Here is a 15,002-nt window from a genome sequence, read left to right on the forward strand (position 1 = left end):
TTTGCTCCTTTTTCTCGAGTGCCGCGAAAGCATACTGCGTCTAGTTTTTCGTTGGTGCCTCGGAAGCAGCGGTTTTCGTTTTCTCGGAACAGCTGACGACGCGGTCGTAGCACAGTCCCGCAGTTTTGCGCGCCAAATCGCAAGGTTTCGCAACTGCTTTCTTTTTCTTTTTTTTGCTTTTTGGAGATTAAGGGATGGAACTAGCGGGGTGAGCTGCAAGTGGCGTGAGGCTCGGGCATGGGAAGAGAATGGGCGCACGTGGCCTAGGATGCGCGGGTAGGTTGCATACATTGTTTGCGTTGCAGCAGCAGCAGCAGCGTAACGCAAGGGCTGGGGCCTCGTGCGATGTCGGCTCGGACTGCTGCGGCCTTCTGAGGTACCGCGGTAGTAGCGGTAGCATCTTTTGGGGGTGAAGGGCAGAAGGGGGAGAGGGAATTGCGGCGCTTGCATGCACGTGGATGGAGCACACCGGCGGGGTTTGGGGATACTCGGGAGGAGTGCATATGTAGGTGTGTTGCGGGATTGCTGGACCGAGGATATGCGCACGCGGGTTGGAGGACGCATATGCGGGTGTGGTGGGAGGCTGGGATGATGGGGGTTGGAGTGTCAGTGTGGAGTGGAGCGGGCAGGGCAGGGCAGGGCAGGGCAGGGCAAGTTCCCGTGGGCTGGCGGATACTCGCATTGCATCGCTCACGAGCGCGAATGATTCGTGTTTCAGGTGAGAGTTCTCGCGTGGCTGGCATGGGGAGTGGATCGTGCAGTCCCTGGGATCGAGGGACATGTAGGCGTACGGAGAGCCATGGTTGGATTTGTTTCGCGGTCTGGCGATTTGTTGAAGCTGCGGAGTGGCCCCCAGGGGTGCATTAGCTTGGAGGGGTAGCTGGGTAGATGAGAGGGGTTGGATTATATTACTTCAACGGAAAAAGGCGAGGCGAACCATGGGACTGCGATTGGGAAGCGGTTGGATGCAGCGAAACGGGGTGGCGGGAGGCGGGAGGCGGGTCGGGCCGGGGGAGCTTTCCGGGGTAGGAGAGCGAGCCTCTTGGGGCGTGGAGATCGGGCACTGTGAGAGAGAACGGTAGTGTTGTGATAGGTTGTCATCGAGTTTTCTGAGATCAGGAGTGTGTTCGGGATATGGACAGAACAATGGGTATGATTTTGGAGTGTCAGGACTCGTCGATGTAATATGCTAGTCTCATTCAATGTTACTGGGAGTATTGATTGCATCTATGTTTGATCTGCAGGATCCAGACGGATCATGCTTATCGGTCTGAAGTTTTGGACATCAATCTTCACCCTTAGCTCTACGGGAATCCATGAGCTATTCCAGACAATGAAATGTTGAGGCTTATGGAAGGATTGAAGGGCACGGGAGACATTCATACAAGGAGAAACCCTGATGCACACTAGTAGACTCTCAATACATGTTCAATACTCACCCGGCTAAGAAGCTCTGGAATAGGCTGAATGTTTACCTAAAAAGTTTCCATAGTCAGGGAAGATCCTGTGATGTTCCGAAGATGCTGAAACTCCCTGCAGAAAGATGAAAGCGGTCTAGAAACAGCGGTTCCATTGCAGCCATACGAATGGAACAGGAATGAAAAGACTAGATTTGTTTACGAGACGCTACAGGCCACAGAGTGGGCCATAGTCGCGAAGTAGCGTCTTCAGAGTCCTACAAGCTGATTGTTTTGTTTCAATAGAGGGCAGCAAGAGGCACAGTGCGAGGGCGAAGCTGCGGTGGAAATAAGCTCATAGCTCATGGTGTCGGGATGGCCCTAAAGAGTGAGAGTCTGAAATTGCCATTTCTGGAATGGGCACGGGCCAGGGGCATTTGACGAGGTCGAGGAATGTAAGAGCAGGACGGCGAGAAACAACACAGACCTATGAAAACCTACATCTGCAACAGCTCCCGACAGCTCCTTTCTGGGAGCGAACTTGCTCGAGCATCTACGAGCCTGAGATTCTATTGTTTGCGAAACAACAGGCTGGACAATGAGGCTGGTGGATGGGTGGTTGACGCACCGCCGGACCGATGGACCCAAGCACCAGGTCGGCGAGGTCGCGATGGAACACAACGGCTGAAATTTAAGTGGACAAACAGTCAAAGACATGTCTCGAGACATGCGGCCACGGCTGGGAGGGTCGTTCTCGTGGCGAGGGCTCCGCCGCATGCAGGTCGGGGCTTTCTGGTAGCGGCCAGCAGGCCAAGGCCGATATGTGCACGACTCGACGCACCTCAGGAGTCGGCCGCACTCGGCGACACCACGTATGCTCGAGAGATGGCGTCTCGAGCCACGAGGGATGGCGAGATACGAAGGTGCGCAGCCATGACTTGGGCACGGCAATCGCAGGTGTTGATGTGCATCCCAGATCTACAGGCGGGACGCAGGTGGGGGATTGAGCAACAGCTAGATTGGCGACGTCGAATCGAATCGCGATGCAGGCATTCCAAATGTCAGCAGCCGTGGAGAGACGCCATCTCGTGGTCGCGCACCGGGAGCCTACGGCAGCGCGAGAACAGGGCGGAAGCGACGGGCTTAGGCGCCGGGTGCTGAAACATGCTGCCGTCCACGTCGTCGATGGTGTTGAATCGGGATCAGGGCGACCAACATCGGGATGAGGTCCACTGGCCCCGGACCGCGGGGGCTTGCCAAGAAGGGTGTCGAATGGAAGGCCACCCGCATGAATCTTCGGCATCCCGCCACTGAGCGGGCCAAGTGCTGGTGGAAGGCCATGATTGCTCGGCATCCCGCCACCAAGCGGCCGCAGAGCTGGAGGAAGTGCATGACAGGACGCTGCTGCAGCTTTCTGCACCAGTCCAAATGTCGGCCGGCGTGGTGCAGCACCGTCCATGCTGGGCAGGGCAAGGCGGCCGCTGTTCGAATGAAGCACACGCACCACGCACCACGCACCACGCACCACGGTCGGATTAAAACTGTCGCCAGGCACAGGCACAGACACGCTGCTGGCATGCGTCATGCTGGCTACCGGTGCACAACAGCTCACCGTCACACCGTGGCTTGAGGTTTGTGCCGCCAGCCCTGACGCGATATCGCCTGCATCCCCTTCGGACGGAGCACGACGCAGCATGCGCATCGAGCACCGAATGGCTTGGGCGATCGCACTGGCCGGCCTCTCGTTGGACGCCGCGCCCCTGGATGGCCCTGCATCGTCCATCTGCCCCGGAACGGCACCGCTGAAGACACGGAGCCCCTGACGGCCCTGAGCTGCCACAAGACGTCCTCGAATTGAGGCCGACGACACCCTCACGGGCAAGGCGACACAGATATTGGCAATGCATCGCTGCTCGCAGGGCTCAGGGGCCAGGCACCGCTTTGCAGCCGTCCAGTGAGATCAGCGGCGCTTTTCCACAGCTCCTCTCGTGGCACTCGAATCCTGGGGCAGTCCTGGGCAGTCCTGGGCAGTCCTGGGCAGTCCTGGAGCTAGCCTGTCGATCCTCTAGCAGTCTTTGGTTCGCCGGCAGCTTCGGCGAGAACGCCCAGTGCCTCTGCTGCATCTCTCCCAGCCAGACACCACCCGTGGACCCCTCGACCTCTCCAAATCCCCCAGGACTCCCACCAACAAGAGACACCATGCGCCCTACCATTCCGCTGTCTACTCCCTGACTACCCGCATCCCAGTGCCTGTCCACTTGCTTCACATTGGCGTACACGGCGCCACTCACGCTGTGCCATTGCGCCCACCGCCAGCAGACATGGTCACGTAGCCGCCATTCTTGAAGAGTAACCCACCCTCAGTCCCTCGCCCATTGCGGCTCATAAACCCTGAGCTGGACTCCTCAATTGACCTAGCATAGCCCTTTCCGTCCCTCCACACCGCCAATTGCACCACCATAGCTCAATATGGCTCGTGGCTCCAAATTCTCTTTCCCCATACCGGGGCGCCGCAACCATGCCAAAAAGGACGTCGTTGAGACGAGCTCCATTCCGTCCGTCGACTCCCACTATCCCGAATACACTCCGCGCGTGGAAGACCCTTCGAAACCCTCAAAGGCCGAGCGATTGCTAGGGACTTCCAATCTTGCCCTTCGCCAGTCCTCACGCCAACAGCCACAGCCACCGACGCGGACTGCGCCAGTCCCCATTCCTGAGCCCCCACAGAGCCCAGGTTACATGACTGTCACTGTGTCTGAGGCCAGCTTTGGCTCGGATTACACAGACCACGCCTCGTCGACAGCTGTCGAAGACGTGGCCCACCCGCCACGGTGGCAGAGTCTCCATCCACGCCCGTCATCCAATCTCCTGGGAAACGCATATAACAACGACAGAGGGCGTGCCGGCTCTATTGGGAGCACAGTCAGCAGGCAAATCCACGGCCAAGGCTCTTCCTCGACCCTACGCTCCTTTTATGATGCTCACAAGTCTCCCCTGGCAGTCTCCCAACAAACGTCTGCTTCTGCGGTCCGGGATATGGCCTTACGAAAGGGCGAGCGGCCCATACATCCAGGAGAGCACGCAAAATCTACCCCAAGTCTTCCCTTGCATCAAGACCAGGAAAGCGCAAAGCGACAGGCCAAGAAGAACAAACCCCCTCGACTGGATCTGTCTCGGCTATTCCCTAAACCTCGGACCCAGAATTCGAGCAATGGGGCACCTCTACTCTCGCCGACCAAGATGGTCAACTCTCCTATGCCCATGTCGGCCACCTCCGAAGATTTCCCCCGCAATCCTGCGGCCTCGCAACGTGAGACGACACCTGCCCCATCCGTCAAAAGTGTGCAACGCTCGGATCCTCCAGCGCCCTCTCGAGTAGAGCGTCCGAAGAACCAAAAGGCCAAAGGAAAAGAAGCTAAGAATCAAAAAGCTTTCAAGCGGGATGTCTTTGACAACGCCAAGGTCAACGTCCGCCGACCTCCCCGTGGCATCCAGCATTGGTTTGAGGGACTGGACGAGGAGGATGAAGAAGAGGACGACGACATCCCACCACCGCCACCAATTCCAGAACGAGCTCCTCCAAAGCCAGCGCCGGTGCGGGCTTTCAATCTGGCTCCTTTGAGGAAGAGTTCTCTTGGTAGGGTCCTGCCTAGAGAGGTCGTAGCGCCCAAGTTAGACCGAACGCAGACGTCGCATTTGAGTCCCGCAACTCAGATGGAGTTCTACAAGACCCCGGCCCCGAGGCGCCCACTTCACCGCCAGCGATCAGCTAGTAACCAGTCTGTCGACAGTCAAGTAACGGCAATCTCGTCGAGGTCCAAATTTTCAACCTCAAACTTGCAAGACAACAGTGTGCTGTCCATGTCCTCCTCCGATGAGGAATATGAGGCCGAGCCACACAAGCCGGTAGCCCCAGTCCGGGATAGTCTTGCTGTCTCGACCGACAATGAGGGCGAGATCATCATTGGTAAAGCCCAAGCTTTCGAAGTCAAGCCAAGGCCCAAACACGGTCGCAACGAGTCCAATAGAAGACGACCGTCGGAATCGACCCTGAGCATGACATCGGTCTCGACGAGCGCTGCCACGATTGAGGTAATGCTTTCGCCGGATCCACACTCGTCTTACCTACCGCGGCACTCTCGCACCAAAGCATCGCGGCATAGTCGACAGCCATCAGCCATACCTGAGCATGATACGCGTCCACGAACTGCAAGTGCCGGTGAGACTGCAGCACTATCCCCAACTATGAGCCCTCGCAGTGCAAAAACCTCACGCAGCGAGCCTCGATCAACTCGAAGCGAGCAACACAAGCTGATGGCTGTCACTGAGGAGGAAGAGGCCTTGTTAGAGATGATGCGACGCAAAAGGGCCGCCATGGCAAAGCACAGCTTCTCTGAAGGTTACAAGACCGCATTAACGCAAGCGACAAAGCGTGGCGACACACCAACTCCTCGAAACGATGAGGATCTGCACAGAACATCTGGCTTTCTGGTCATGGACAGCCCTGGCAGTGGCCTAACGACAGGCCATCCGGCGTCAATATCGTCAAATTACTCGAAGCAAGGCTCGGTCTCTGGCTCTGATACTCTGACTTCTCTTGGCTCCGTAAGGGGTCGACCCAAGAAGACCCAAAAGTCATCGGTTATCCCTACAAGCATACTTCGCGATACGTCCTCCTCTGACTCCAACACTGCCCCACATTATCAATACTCTGAAATCGATTCCCCAGCACGTAACAACCCTCGATATCAGTTGTCAGCCCATCTCGACTTCTCTCCCCTCGACCCATTCCCGTCAACACCAACAAGCGCTAGCATCGCGTCTCCTACAACTGCCAGCCATGCATCACCACTGCCATCACCTATAACACCTGGCCGTCCTGGCGAAGCCGACTTGATGGTCAAAGTTGCCGGCAGCGAGCCCAGCTGTAATGGGGACGAGGATCTCGTTCACAGCGCTGGTTCTATCGAGCCCTTCATGACATCTAGCATCGAAAAGCTTCACGAGAGCCACCGCACGAGCGAAGTAAGCCCTCGCGCTCGTCGTCGAACTGCAAGTAGTGGCGCCGACGTACCTTTCGGCTCAGATGGTGTGCAGAGCCAGAACGTTTCTCGAAATGTGTCTCGACCAGAGTCACAAATGTCCCAGAGTCATCGACCGCATGTCTCACCACTTCACCAACACACTTTTGAGAGCCTCGACACCTCAGACACCCCTGAGCTGTATCACTCCGAGCCTAAAAGCGCTCGCACCCGCCCATCCCGTCGCAACTCTAGCATCGTCGCACCTCAACGCAGCGCCCGTACCAGCGTCGCGTCTTCCACCACTCCATCAACGGCTCCCACGTCTCGCTCCGTACGTGACAGCCGCATCAGCAAATCCTCGCGCCTGAGTCGGGAGAACAGCCTCAAGAAGCGGGAAAGCTTAGTCCCGTCCACAATCAGCACCCGATGCAGTGTCAGCGACGACGTCCTAGCCGCTTGGGGCAGCCTGGGCGGCTGGCGAACTTTTGAGGAACGCGTTTAAACCTTCGTCTCTGCCGCGTCGTGGTGTGAACTTCTTTAATGCTGGAATTCGGACGGGTAGATGGATGGGCTGATGGGACTGTGATGATTGGGACATGGGTTTCTTATATCTATCACTGATGTTCATGTCGCTTGGGAGGGGTTTTGCTATCTAACCTTTTACTCTTTCCTTTATTCAATATTTTTACTAAAATTTCTGCTTAATGCCTCGCGGCCTCTTTTTCGTCGGACAATACCCATTCCCCGACTTGATACCCTACGCCTCCTAGAAGGGCTTTTTTGGCGAGTTCTCCCAAAAAGTCAAGGTTAATCAAGCGCTATCTCTGTTTCCTTATCGTCGTTAGTCGTTTTCATGCAAGCAAGGGCGCTCTGGTTTTGGTCAAGGTCACTCTGCACGCAGACTCTTCAACATCTGCTGATGTGGGTTTGGGAAAGATGGAGTGTGAGTGAGTGAGTGAGTGAGTGAGGGTTGCATACGAAGGGTATTGGTTCACTGATGGGGAACCTTTCACATACATATAAATAGCTCCGATGCACAGGGCGGCGAGCGCTGTAATGGTAATATGATATATCTGCATATACTTATCATGCTTGTCCTTTGCTTTGCTTCTACAGGAAACTTCAAACCCTAAACCACTTTCCCGTCTCTTATCTCCTCCTCACCCAGAAAAGCCGCCTTGCAATCCGCCTCGTCCATCGCCAAGTCTTCCCCACCCCAAAACCCCGCACATTCCAATCTAATCATCCTCTCCACGAGATCGTCGGTTCGACCTTCCATTCGCCGCGACACGAGAAATACGAAGGAGGCTGTGCACGCGCCATCACGAGAGCATCTGGTGACCTGAATTTGGTCCTACAAATCCGAGTGAGATTGACTCGAGAATCAAGCTTGAAGCATGCCGACTAAATACGTCTACGAGGACGAGGCTGATCTGAATGCGAGGGTGAAGGTATGTTTTTTCCCCAATACAGTTCCTTCCATTTGATTTCAATCTAAACCCATTACATCCCCTATTCCACCAGCCCGTACTGATATCTCCAGGCTCCATATCACACCTCAGCCTCCCCCATCTCCTCCCTCCCGCATAAACGCGCTCTCACTACTTCAACCACGGCGACAACTTCCCCTCTCCTACCATCTTCTTCTTCTTCTTCTCCTTCAAATACGACAGTGTTCCACATCTACCACACAAAACGCCACTTCAGCATAACCCCAACCCTCCACCCCGCCAAAGAGCGCCGCTGGGTCCCGCGCAAGAAAGCAGCGCGCCTCGCGCGTCAAGAACGCCGCCTTGAAAAAGCGACCGCGAACGCGTCGGCGGAGACCCAGCATCCCTCTTCCTCCCCCACCCCAAACAAGACCACGTTCGAAGACGACAACCCCCCTGCGTCAAAAGAGCCCAAGCACCCACCCAACCCCAACGACTCAGGCAACGCAGACACCGACAGCCCCGACCTCACCGAATTCTTCCTCTACACCCCGGGCCTGAGCTTCCACTCCCCCCCGCCGCGCGTCCTCCTCGCCGGCTCTGGATCCCGGCCGCACTCCACCCCCCTCGCCCTCATCCACACCTCCCCCCTCTGGCGCACCTGGAGAATCCAACTCGGCGCCTCCCTCGCGGCCCCCGGCGTCATCGACCCCCGCGGCCTCGTCAGCTACGCGCACAACGGCGGCTCTGCGCGCGTCTTGAAAGCCGACGACAAGGCGCTCCGGGGTTACAAAGTGCGTAACTGGCGGGTGTGGGGCGAGTCGGGGCGGGCGTACGTAAAGGGGGTGGTGGCGGCGCGGAGGGCGAGGCCGGAGGGGTGGGTGGATCCGGATACGGGGTGCGGTGCTGGCGCTGGTGCTGTTGGAGACGTGGGGAGTGACGTGGTGGTTGCGGCGAGGGCGGACGAGGTGGCGTATCTCCGCTGGGCATCGCCGTTCTCGCGGGAGCCGCGGCGGTACGTGTTTGCGTATGCGGGGGTGGAGTTTTTCTGGAAGGGGACGCGGACGGTGAGGGAGGGGGGTTGGTGTGGGGACTGGGTGAGGTGGAATCATTTGAAGCTTGTGGCGAGGGTTCCTGGTGGGGATCCGGTTACCATTGCTGGGTCGAAATCTAGGAGGAGGAAGAGAGGGAAAGGGGGGGATGGGGATGGTGGTGTGTTTGGGAAAGAGGTTTGTCTTGGGACGTACACCTGTTCCCTCTCGACGCTCAAATCGGGGCAGCTGTGTCTCTTCGATGCGGCGATCTGGAGGTTCGTGGTGGAGCATTCCCCGGCTTCGTTGCCGGGATTTCGGGATCCGAGGATCGGGGAGGTTGAGACTGGGGAGGGGGAGATTGGCGATGAGGAGTTGGAGGAGCGGGTAAGGGCATTGAAGAAGACGAGGTTGTATGCGGTGATTGTGGCGACGGCGATGTGTATGGTGCTGGGAGAGAAGGAGAAACGGGAGACGCTGAGGGCGATTTTGGAGGCGGCAGCTGAGGGGGCGGGTGGGGGGGGTTGATCAGGTTGGAACGAAGTGCTGAATCGAATTTTTGGTTGAGTGTTTATTCAAATGGGCATTTGCGCCTTCGCTGGTATCGAAACGACAGAAGATGACGGGAAAAAGTGAGAAATAAGATGTCAAAGACTTTGAGGCGTACACCTACGGCATCACCAACAAGTAGGTACGCACTGCAGTCTCCTCCAAGCCCTCGACACCAAAAGAAAAGAAAAGGTCCAAAAAGATTGAAATAAAAGAAGAGCATAACCCGCGCGACCCGGGGATCGAACCTCAGCTACACAAAAGGACAAAAAGTGAGCTTCGCCAGGGGTTCATGACTCCCGCTGACACCTGCAGTGGTCGCTATGCACCAGACTAATGTCTACTACCGCACACTGGTGACTCGTGGGAGGCCAAGGAATTTTTCGAAATATAACGTTTGGTTAAGTGAGAAGTGAGATGGCATATGTTTTAAGCGAGGTCGGGTCGGCTGGGGAACGGGCAGATGCGAAGAATGAGGCGGTTCCAACGGCGCGCTCAGTGCCTTGCCGGAAGTCTGGATACACTTGCCCACCATCATTGGAGGTGCTTCGGCACATTCTGAAAGTTTTGATAAGATGTAAGGTTTCTGAGAGCTTGAATTAGACAAAGCTTGCCGCTGTTTATGGTGCGTCAGCACATTACCATACTTCTGAGAAAAGATCAAAAGACGATGTGCCCAGACTTTGTGTCCTGGTGCTTTATGGTCGTTCGGGCTTCCACCGGTAGTTACATAGAAATGAGAGAAAATGGCAGAAAGATAACAAGATACTTCAAAACTCAAGACGTACTTATACCAATAACCCACAGATAGACCTCCAACGAGCTCCTACGACATTTCAGCAGTAAAACCTCCTTCACACCCCAACCGCTTCCACAAACCCCTCCGCTATACTCCCAAACCTCTCCTCCCACATCCTCCTCTCCACCTCCAGCTGGCCCCCTCCTCTCAAACTCGGATGCACATCCAACACCCTCCTCAGCCCGCTGTGCCCCATCAACAACTCCTCATAGTCTCCCGCACCCAGCACCCCATCCCGCCTCCTCACCCACAGCCTTTCAACCTGCCCAGCGAGATCCGCGAACACGCCACTGAAGCCCATCGCCGCAGCGTCAGAACACTCGATCTCAGCCCGCGACAGCGGCGTGCGGAATGGGTTCATGTAGAACGAGTTGTACACGCCGTGGATCCACGCAAAGACAGCAGGCGTGCGGATCTCCTGGACCCGCCCGCCGGGAATCGTCGCGTCCAGGTCGATGTTGACGCCCATGTAGGCCAGGGTTTGGAGGGGGCGCACATCCAAGTCGAGATCCAGAACCAGGTAGTACTTAACGCGAACCAGGAGCGTCCAGCGGCGGATTAGCAGCAGGGCATGGTGGGAGAGACTCCCGAGCCAGGAGACGATGCTGTTGATGGAAGTCTGGGTGAGGAGGTTCAGGACGAAGCGCTGGGTTTTGTAGAAGAGGGGGAGGGATTCGGCGCGTAGGAGGCGGCATGTATGGGTGATGGCAGGGGCTTGGAGAGAGTCGGGCCGTCGGGTTGAGAAGGAGAAGAGATAGATAGTTTCGCGGAGTTCGGCGGGGAGGGAGAGGAGGCGGAAGGGAGTGGTGCTGGTCATTTTTGTGGTTGATAGATTGAATTGGTGGATTGACGGGGAGCTGTGGTGGGAAGAGGGGCTGAGTTGACGTTGAAGTTTAGCTGTTAACCGTAACACTCGTAGTTAACCTTCCCCTGTCAGATTTCTGCCATTTGCCGAAAGGTCGGAATACTATCGTAATGTCTTGCAAACATTATAGTAGCTTCATTGAGCTTTTTGAGGGTCGATTTTTAGGATGCCGCCATAAGTACGTCTTAATTGTGTGATAGCTTGGGGTTTAGGGCTTGGGGTTAGTGTTGAGTGGCAGTAAGAGGGAAAACGAATCAAGACCAGACGTGGGGCCAAAAGCTGTTGTATTGATGATGGTGAGGAAGCTGGCTATTGAGTGGAAGGAGGAAAGATATACACAAGATGCTGAGTAAGCTTGCTACACGGGAAGGGGCCGACAGTGTAAAAGGGGGCACCCTGACGGACTATGGGCGGGTGGACAATATATCAAAGCCACTAGCAAGATTTAGCTTATGCGGTTTATCACATTGCTTGAGGGTCCTAAAGGCACCACCCCAAAGCCCTTCAAAGACCTATGTGCCTATCCAAGAAGCCAACATCGATATATTAAAGTCTAACTCCCCAAACCAAAGCCACCATAGGCCCCCCAAACCAAGCCTCAAATCCTCTCCATCGACCACCCAACCCTCAAGTACCTCGCCGCCAAAAAACACAAAGCCCCCACATACATGACCACCACCGCAAACACCTGCATCCAGCAAAAGGGAAACGGCCCCCGTATTCCCACCATCCACCCTCCCAGCGGCGCGCCTGTCAATGCCCCCAACCCAATTGCCGTCAGCACCACCCCCATCCGAAACCCACGCGTAGGGCCAGTCCTCTCGATAAACGCCGTTATCGTCTGGATAAACAGGCCTTGCACTCCAGCAGAGACCAAACCGTAGAGGCAGCCAATGAAGTAGAGCTCCCACTTCTTGCCGACGTTCATCCAGAGATTCGCGACGGACGCGCTCATCGCGGTGAAGAAGATGAGGGTGGTGAGGGGGCCGAGGAGGTCGCGGGAGATTATCATGGCGAAGAAGCGGCCGGCGATGTTGACGCCCAGCATAGCGATGAGGAAGTTGGCGGCTTCGAGGGGGTAGATGCTTAGGACTTCGATGGCGTAGATGATGATCTTTGAAATCGTCAGTCGAGGAGAGGAAACGCAAGAAGGCAGAGCACAGATAGTGAGACTTACGAAGTAGAACCCGATATAAAAGCCCCAGAAACTAAAAGCCATGCCCAAGCACATGAGCATATAGGCCGGCTCACCGAAGATGCCCATGTCGATAATCTGCTTCGGCTTTCCTTTCCGATTTGGCTGCCCGAGGAACATGAAGGAAGCTGGTACCATGGTCACGGTTATTATGCCGCCAAAGACCAAGCATGTAGTCGTGAAGGTGCTATACCGAAGCAGCTGCTGCGCGACGACCGTATACACGATACCGCCGAGGGGTGCTCCCAAGGAAATCGTCGACATCACCATGTCAAACTTGTCATCGTAGAAGCTGCTGATGTAGAGTGCGCCTGACACGAACATCAGGCCGGATCCGATGCCCATCATCACACCTTGTGTAAGGAAGATTCCGAGCCAGTTTTTACAAGCGATAAGGGACAGCTGTCCGGCTAGTAGGATGACTGCGCCGCCGAAGAAGCAAGGCCTGAAATGCCCAAGATCGAAGGCTTTGCCAACGGGCATGGCAAGTAAGAAGCTGAACCCGAGCTGAGTGGAGCCGATCCAGGCTACTTTTCCTTGGGAGGTCCCCCAAAGATACCAATTCACATAATATTCTTGAAAAACACCAAAGGCGAAGTTGACGCCCCAGCAATTGAAGAGTACCGCCATGCCGGCGAGGATGTGTCTCCAGCTCTGGGAAGTCTTGTTAGCTTGCGGGTTGAGATCATATCGCTCTAACATGCTTACCCGGGGCTCGGTGTGAGAAGCGGGCTCCCTCAATGTAGTGTTCTTGGTTGCAGAGTTGCCAGCTTCGATGTCAGTCCATCCCTTAGAGCCGCTTGTCTTGCTGATAGGCGACTGCAGCAGTGAAGTCAATCCAGGACTTCTGACCGCTTGAACTGGGTGTATTCTGTCGTCCTGATATTCATGCCAAGATCTATTCTGACGCTGGTTGATGCGGTTGATCGAACGCGGCGACTCAGGACCGCCGAACGTCGAACCAGTCAGACTGGGACTGTTTCGACTGGGACTGTTTTCCAGCCATACGTTGATCCTCTCGATCTGTGGGGAAGTCGTAGGCTGAAAATCTAGCCTTGACGATGGGATATCAACATTGATAGTATTAGGCATCGTTGGAGTTACAGAAGTAGACCTGAGCTGGATGTGAGAACCCTAGTGACAGGTCGTAGGTTTGATGTAGACGCATACGTTGTATAGGCAACTCATTATCTGCGGCCCTTCCCTATCGCGGTTGTCCTCGGCGCTGGATACGTTGACCGCTTCACGAGAGTCAGAAGACGTTCGTCACGCCGCGACGATATATGCCCCCGCACTCTGTCACGTATGGAGATGATGACGCTTGGGCATGGACTGTGCCAATGGTCTTGTGACTCACCTCAAATCACAAGCAAAGAGGTCTGTGACATCAGATAATGATTTGACAGACATACAATATGTTTTCAGTATAGAGTTGCCACAGAGGTGGATGTCATTTCGGTATCTGACTATTAGAAACCTTGAAAAGACGCAAAAAGTGGAAGCCAATGAACACCGTCTCAGGGACGCCGCCCTTACCATGTAGTAATGATCACGGACTGGAAACTACTCAGCACGTAGAGAAGACCTAGAAAATGCTATCGACAATCTTCGAGCCGATAGTCGCACCAGCGCCGAACACAGCCGCATTGCCCAGCTTCTTGCCAAACTTCTTTCCCATTTCCTGGCCTTTGCCTGGTGTACCGGGTTGGCCACCGGCGCCTTGGCTCACATCTAAGGGCATGTTGCCGTAGTTGGAGGGCTGGGTTTGTTGGTATGGTTGCACAGCATTGTAGGCAGCTCCCTTCGACTCGACAGCCTTCACGTAGCTGCTGGGGAAGATTCCCTCGTGGCCGGTCCTCTCGTTCTTTCCTTTCCACCACTCGGCATTCATGTATTCGGTAACGGCGATGCTGTCGTTGGGCATGAGGGCCAGGTCGCCGGCATCTTGGGCGTTGTATTGGTAGAGGGCGGTAGCGGTGGTGAGAATCGCTGGAGCTGGCGGGGCGGAGGGGTACGCGGGCGGCGGGGGGTTGTTGTCGGCGTAGTATCCAATCTTCTGCTTCTTCTCGTCTTGATGGTGCGGTTCATGCTGGGTCTGCTGCTGCTGTGGCGGTTGCTGGATGGCGAGCGCGGCCATGGCGTTGACTGGGGTGGCAGCAGATTGAGTGCGCGTGTTCTCGAGGGGAAGTTGGTTCACGATAGTCGTGAACTGTTCGTTGGTGATTACGTTAGAGTCGACAAGAAACTCCAGCTCCTGTATAAATGTTAGAAACCCTTCGAGGTCCTTTCGAGCACCAAAAAGAATATTCTTACGGTTTGTATAGTGCGCAGAGACCTCTTAGCCATGGCGGAGTTGAATGCATCGGCCATGTTGATGGCTTCAGGATGGATTCGAAGGTGGTGTACGATAGTAGTGGAGTCGAAGAGCGAGTGTAAGTTGGTCGGAGGTGGTGCGGGTGCGGTAGTCTAGAGGTGGCGCGTCGTCAACTCGGTCTCGGAGGTGGAGAGATTGGGATGCGCTGCTGGCTGTGCCCCTGCATCGAGGCTGTGCAAAATGTTCTTCCACTTCGAGACAGATGGCGATCTATCAACAAGGAATTACTCGACGACTATGTACGGGAATGGCACTTGCTGGCCGCTGTCAAGGGCCTTTCGACTCACTTTTGGAAATGTGAGAGGAGTATGAGTCTATTGACATGCGATATTCGCTCA

General features: G+C 55.6%; 7 protein-coding genes across 7 annotated transcripts; 2 read left to right on the forward strand and 5 right to left on the reverse strand.

Annotated features, from left to right (window-relative positions):
* Positions 1-122: 122 nt before the first annotated feature.
* BDZ99DRAFT_496962 (uncharacterized protein) lies at positions 123-973 on the reverse strand. Its single transcript, XM_033723474.1, has one exon. It carries the CDS (start codon positions 779-781, stop codon positions 188-190), a length of 594 nt encoding a protein of 197 aa, XP_033579536.1. The 5' UTR covers positions 782-973; the 3' UTR covers positions 123-187.
* A 1,115-nt stretch (positions 974-2,088) lies between these two features.
* BDZ99DRAFT_558709 (uncharacterized protein) lies at positions 2,089-3,180 on the reverse strand (the record flags this gene model as incomplete). The annotated part of the gene is made up of 1 exon (XM_033727242.1): positions 2,089-3,180. The coding sequence occupies one exon, from the start codon at positions 3,178-3,180 to the stop codon at positions 2,089-2,091; it is 1,092 nt and encodes a 363-aa protein (XP_033579537.1).
* A 386-nt stretch (positions 3,181-3,566) lies between these two features.
* Positions 3,567-7,143, forward strand: BDZ99DRAFT_269621 (uncharacterized protein). The gene has a single exon (XM_033713879.1). It carries the CDS (start codon positions 3,867-3,869, stop codon positions 6,921-6,923), a length of 3,057 nt encoding a protein of 1,018 aa, XP_033579538.1. The 5' UTR covers positions 3,567-3,866; the 3' UTR covers positions 6,924-7,143.
* Positions 7,144-7,818: 675 nt separating this feature from the next.
* On the forward strand, positions 7,819-9,410 carry BDZ99DRAFT_569232 (uncharacterized protein; the record flags this gene model as incomplete). Its single annotated transcript, XM_033727857.1, has 2 exons — positions 7,819-7,872; positions 7,965-9,410. The coding sequence occupies 2 exons, from the start codon at positions 7,819-7,821 to the stop codon at positions 9,408-9,410; spliced, it is 1,500 nt and encodes a 499-aa protein (XP_033579539.1).
* Positions 9,411-10,073: 663 nt separating this feature from the next.
* BDZ99DRAFT_461239 (uncharacterized protein) lies at positions 10,074-11,106 on the reverse strand. Its single transcript, XM_033719577.1, has one exon. The coding sequence runs from the start codon at positions 11,045-11,047 to the stop codon at positions 10,286-10,288; it is 762 nt and encodes a 253-aa protein (XP_033579540.1). The 5' UTR covers positions 11,048-11,106; the 3' UTR covers positions 10,074-10,285.
* A 520-nt stretch (positions 11,107-11,626) lies between these two features.
* BDZ99DRAFT_413392 (MFS general substrate transporter) lies at positions 11,627-13,274 on the reverse strand. Its single transcript, XM_033716695.1, has 3 exons — positions 12,999-13,274; positions 12,273-12,944; positions 11,627-12,209 (listed from the first exon to the last, which is right to left on the reverse strand). The coding sequence occupies exons 2-3, from the start codon at positions 12,918-12,920 to the stop codon at positions 11,694-11,696; spliced, it is 1,164 nt and encodes a 387-aa protein (XP_033579541.1). The 5' UTR covers positions 12,921-12,944; positions 12,999-13,274; the 3' UTR covers positions 11,627-11,693.
* Positions 13,275-13,721: 447 nt separating this feature from the next.
* Positions 13,722-14,954, reverse strand: BDZ99DRAFT_461240 (SH3-domain-containing protein). The gene is made up of 2 exons (XM_033719578.1): positions 14,604-14,954; positions 13,722-14,544 (listed from the first exon to the last, which is right to left on the reverse strand). The coding sequence occupies exons 1-2, from the start codon at positions 14,658-14,660 to the stop codon at positions 13,876-13,878; spliced, it is 726 nt and encodes a 241-aa protein (XP_033579542.1). The 5' UTR covers positions 14,661-14,954; the 3' UTR covers positions 13,722-13,875.
* Between the last annotated feature and the right edge of the window lie 48 nt (positions 14,955-15,002).

This window comes from Mytilinidion resinicola (assembly GCF_010093595.1).
Source record: "Mytilinidion resinicola strain CBS 304.34 unplaced genomic scaffold BDZ99scaffold_6, whole genome shotgun sequence".
In the NCBI taxonomy this organism is placed as follows: Eukaryota; Fungi; Ascomycota; class Dothideomycetes; order Mytilinidiales; family Mytilinidiaceae; genus Mytilinidion; species Mytilinidion resinicola.